We start from the raw sequence: 4,861 nt of genomic DNA, 5'->3' as shown, positions 1-4,861 counted from the left end.
CCACAAGAAACCTAACCACCTAAACTAGTTTCAATTTGCCGATGTGCAGGCGTTTGCACTTATTTTCTTGTAGTGTTTGATTAATGCTTACGCTCACAAAGAGCATTGTTGTTTCGGGACAAATAACAATTGAAATGATCGTACTGTTTGACTAATAGTTGATTAATTTATACTCTTTTCGTTCAGAATTACTTATCACAGAAATAGATATATCTAGAAATATTTTTAGTTTCAGATACATCTATTTTTATTCTTTCTATTTCAAATAATTCGGGGTCGGAGGGAGTGTCTGAAACGTGCAGGAAAAGAAGAGGTTTCTTGTACAGGTTCCTTGTGGTCAATCCTCCCGCAAAAGTCACCAAGCTCTACCCTCTCCCTCGAAAAGGAAAGAGTAGCTCGACCGAGCAAACCAATTCATGGCGACGGCGGCGTGTTCCCTCCCTCACCGGTGTCTGCTCCTCCTCCATCTGGCCCTCCTCGCTTTCCTGCTGGCGGCGGCCCCGGCGGCCGAGGCGTGGACGGGGGAGATCCGCGGCCGCGTCGTCTGCGACGTCTGCGCCGACTCTGCCATCGGGCCCGAGGACCACGTCCTCGAAGGTCAGCCCAACGAGTCTCTCTCCTCCTTGGTATTTATCTAGTTGCTAGCAACGCCCTCTGTGCTCTCGTGGTCGCCGAGCTAGATTTCGTGCGACCGCGCTTCTGTGGATCTCGGTCCAGCTGTTTTGGATCATGAAATTTCGTTGGTCTGGGGGTTGGCACGTTAAGCAGAGTAGCAAATTTCGCTCCAGTGGTAATTCTTGTGTGGACTGCGTAGACTGCTTTTGGTATCATTCAGTGCAAATTTCCGTGGGAAATTCTGGTGGAATTTTTAGTCTGTGCTAGGCGCGTAGGAAGCGAGAATCATACAGGGACGGGGTAGTTGGTTACCGGTCATCTGATCTAGAAATGAAAATCAGACATAGGTAACTGGAGCAAATTTTGTGTGTGTTCAGTAGGTTGTCTATTTGTATTCGACAATCTAGGCTCTTGTGTTAAGCTAGTGAGGAGCATAGATAGACACACATCATACTCTTAGTTCGGATTTGGTGGGGTGAGGAAACCTATGAGCCGTTATCTGTATCTCACTCTAAGGCTGTTCTATTTCTAGCAAAAGGACCGAAGAAGAAAAAAAGGAAAAAGGGTCTATACATGTTTTGGAAATGTATGTAAGTGGATAAAGTGCTTCCCACTGCTGTCGGAACAAATTAAATTACAGGGAACCTGTTTAACTCGAAACATGTACTGTAATTGAGGTGAACTTAACTCTAAGATACTCAAGGTTTATGAAAGTTCCCACAGAATTCCCTTAAATAGGTTAATGGGGAAGTGTTATGGGTCTTCCTTTGTACACTAGGTAGCAGGTAACCCACAGGTTCCAGTGTCCATTGTTTTGACATTTCTACCTTCTATAATAACAACAAATGACAGTTTCAGGCTTCTGACTAAGCAAGCTATTAAAGCTGGCTAAATATGACTATATATGAATGTACTGCGTGCAATACAATATCACCCTTACCAAGTAATTTCTCTGGAGCGTGTCCTTGTATATATACTTAGATGATGTGTAAATTGTAGCCTAATTTTCCCGACGTGTCTACTGCACCATCTTTCCAATATATCTCTCTGAAACCTCCATGCACAAAGGAACCTAAAGGTCAAAATTCAAAACTATTTTATATATGTTGTTTTGGTGCCCATGTAGGTGAGTATATTGGCTTGCAGGGAGTACATAATGCATCTCCAAATGTATGAAAGGATAGTAATTGGTCTAGTACATGTCCATGGAATATCCGAATGCATCTGGAAAGACATATTTGTATCCACTTCTTTCCAGTTTTTCCTTCAGCGTTCAGTATGCTAAAGTTGCAACTATGAACGTATGCCAGAAGTTAATAGTGCTTCTGTTGGATGATCCTAGTTTTTAATCCACGTGCACAAAGTCTTATGAAGTCTCAGTGTGCCTGTCCATGTCAGTCTAATTATGAAAAGTCATGATACAACTCAAATACAGAACCAGATACGTGCATGTGCGCAAATCTCTAAGCATTTGGATTGCTAAGATAAAGGGATTATGAGTGCCCAAGCTCGCTTTTGCATTGACTGATTAACTGTACTCTTGGTCAATGGACAGACTTTTCGTATCAGAGACTACCGAAACCATGGACAATTCTAATGAAATGTAGGGGAGTACTTGTGATGCATGGCTACTGGGGATACCTTCAATAGATTTTAGATTCTTTTATGGCCTTTTTGTACAACATGTACTTGTTATGGCCTTAGTTAGACTTGGCCTTTGAAATTGGTTAGCGGAGGTACATGGTACTCCTGGGAACCGGGATTGGATCACATGGAATACCAGGGAGGTGAAGCATCATCCTCCAGGCTTCTGTGGGCTTGTCCCAGCCAAAGCTTAGAGTCTCTGAAAATTGCTTAGGGTTTGATGTTTTAAAGTATCACGTACCAAATAGATTGCATGGACTGGATTTGCATAATAGCATGTACCAAGTAATCAGGCTAAGACATGGACCTTTTTTTTTGGAAAAGGAGGATGACCCCCGGCCTCTGCATCTGGGCGATGCATGGGCTAATACATGGGCTGACTTACCTTTTTTTTGAACCGGGCTAACCCCCTTCCCATTTAATCAAATGGAAATACATCAGTTTCAAGTTTAAACAGGGGACAGGAAAGAAGGGAAGCGAGTTGAACGCACTGCTAGGAAACCCAACTGCATACGCCCGATATGGGAACATACACTATGGGTGAAAATCTAGACAACACCAAAAGAAACTACTCCTATCACAAGCCAAAGAACATAATAAGTAAGGTCTTAAACTTCAGCAAACGCACAAGTGGTTCCAGGAACCAAACGCAACAACACAGCTACCCAAAAGAATCTGCACCAAGGAGTCACACAGGCTTCACTCCTTCGATAGGCCTCTGAGTTGCCTCGCAAATCCTCATCAAGTTCGTCGTGTTGGAGCGAAGAAGCTCTGCTCCAGTCCTGAGCATCTTCACGTCGCCCTCCTTCTGAAGACCTGCCCAGTAGATAAGAGAAGAGCAACCAGAGAAGACAATCTCAAAAGCAGTCTTGATCATTTTATGCTAGAAGGTTGCTCAGTTTCGAGCATTCCACATAGCCCAAGTAATGGTCGCCAGGCCAACAGTATAGAAATTTTCCCCATCAGGCAGAAAAGAATAACACCAGAAGAAATACTGCGAACCGTTATTAAGACATAGATCAGTACCCAGAACAACCCCAGCAGTTCTCCAGACAACACGAGCAACCGAACAAGTAAAGAAAAGATGCCCAGGTGTCTACGATGGGTTCAACCACCCATGAACAACAGATTGAGATGAAAATGCGAATGGGGTGAGCACTGCTGGTGCTAGCCCAGGTGTCTACGATGGGTTTTGGCATTCCACTTTGGCAAGAAAAATAGGAAAATTTCAGAACGTTTACATGCTATCGAAGTGTATTGGAAATTGTTAGCGTGAATCAAAGTGGTGATCTTTAGGTGGTACGAAACTAGAAAAGAATTATACCTTGAACCTTGTCTGTGCCTGACACTGCTCAAGCACACATGTACTGCCAGTCTTTTACTAATTCCATTTTGTTTTCTTTGCTTTGGATCGTTCATTGTGTCGCGTGCAATAGAAGTTTCTGCGGGATAATCTCTCTTGTTCTCCTCTTGCTCATGTATGTCTTTGTGACTGTCTCTATAGGCGCTGAGGTTGCTGTTCTGTGCATCACGAAATCTGGTGAGGTCATCAACTACCAGGCGTTCACAAACTACAAGGGCGTCTACAGTGTTGCAGAGACAATGCCTGAGAGCGACCGATGGGATTCGTGCCTGGCAAGGCCCATCAGCAGCTTCCACCAGCATTGCACCAGGAGGGGCGACGCACACTCTGGGGTCAAGTTCACATACAACAAACTGTCAGGGAGCTCGCACAACGTCAAGACATTCCTCTACAAGCCTGCCAACGTTCCTCTGTACTGTAGCTGAAATCTATAGGATGGGTTCATGCCCGGGCTTGATGTTGTAAGATCTGAATAGGGAAGGTGTTGGTCGACCCGTATGCTTGTAACGATCTGCCCATCTAGAGTTATTGCCCATGTCAGTCATTTGAAGGGGGTCGGATGTTGAATGTGTAATTATTGTAAATCACTATAATATGTTTCTCAGCCATATACATATAATCAATAAATATGTACAAGTAATTTTATTTTCACAGATGTTGTACCGAGCAATCGGTGCTGCCGTGTTAGAGAAGGACGTAAGGGGTGTGAGGGCAACGCCAGGAGAGTTGTCAAGACACTTGATCGCCAAAATAACCGTTATTATCAGATCAATAAGGCCTCAAGTATATCACTTATAAAAGATTTACAAAGGCTATCCAACACAAGTTCATGCTTAAACTTTTGGAATTTGACTTCACTGTGAAGTACTTCCTCTGTTCCTAAATATAAGTCTTTGAAGAGATTCCACTTTGGACCACTCTAAAATGTATCTATATACATCCGTATGTGGTTTATAATAGAATCTCTACAAAGACTTATATTTAGGAACGGAGGGAGTATAAAAAAGGCAAAGAGAACAGGGTGGCTGATGCACTCTCCAGGATGTGTAACTCCAACTTTTCCATTTATACAATCACACCTAAATGGATAACATAAATTACTGCTTCTTATCACAAGGATGAGCAATGTAGAGCTCTTTTAGAGCATCTCTTTATTTTCCTTGTCACTGACAATACTGCCTATTCTTTACATGCTGGTGTGATGAGATATAAGGCAAATCACTCATGAATGCATTATCC

The 4,861-nt window shown here is 43.1% G+C and overlaps 1 protein-coding gene across 1 annotated transcript; it reads left to right on the top strand.

The window, feature by feature from the left end:
* Positions 1-331: 331 nt before the first annotated feature.
* On the top strand, positions 332-4,273 carry LOC119275583. Its single transcript, XM_037556452.1, has 2 exons — positions 332-597; positions 3,764-4,273. Exons 1-2 carry the CDS (start codon positions 417-419, stop codon positions 4,045-4,047), a joined length of 465 nt encoding a protein of 154 aa, XP_037412349.1. The 5' UTR covers positions 332-416; the 3' UTR covers positions 4,048-4,273.
* Positions 4,274-4,861: the final 588 nt, after the last annotated feature.

Source organism: Triticum dicoccoides, chromosome 3B, assembly GCF_002162155.2.
Source record: "Triticum dicoccoides isolate Atlit2015 ecotype Zavitan chromosome 3B, WEW_v2.0, whole genome shotgun sequence".
NCBI classification, from domain to species: Eukaryota; Viridiplantae; Streptophyta; class Magnoliopsida; order Poales; family Poaceae; genus Triticum; species Triticum dicoccoides.
This window is presented reverse-complemented; position numbering and strand designations above follow the sequence as displayed.

Excerpts from the sequence above, each read along its gene's own strand:
- LOC119275583 (XM_037556452.1), top strand. The coding sequence starts at position 417 with ATGGCGACGGCGGCGTGTTCCCTCCCTCACCGGTGTCTGCTCCTCCTC. Across the intron at positions 598-3,763 it reads CGAGGACCACGTCCTCGAAG|GCGCTGAGGTTGCTGTTCTG; the intron begins GTCAGCCCAACG and ends CTGTCTCTATAG.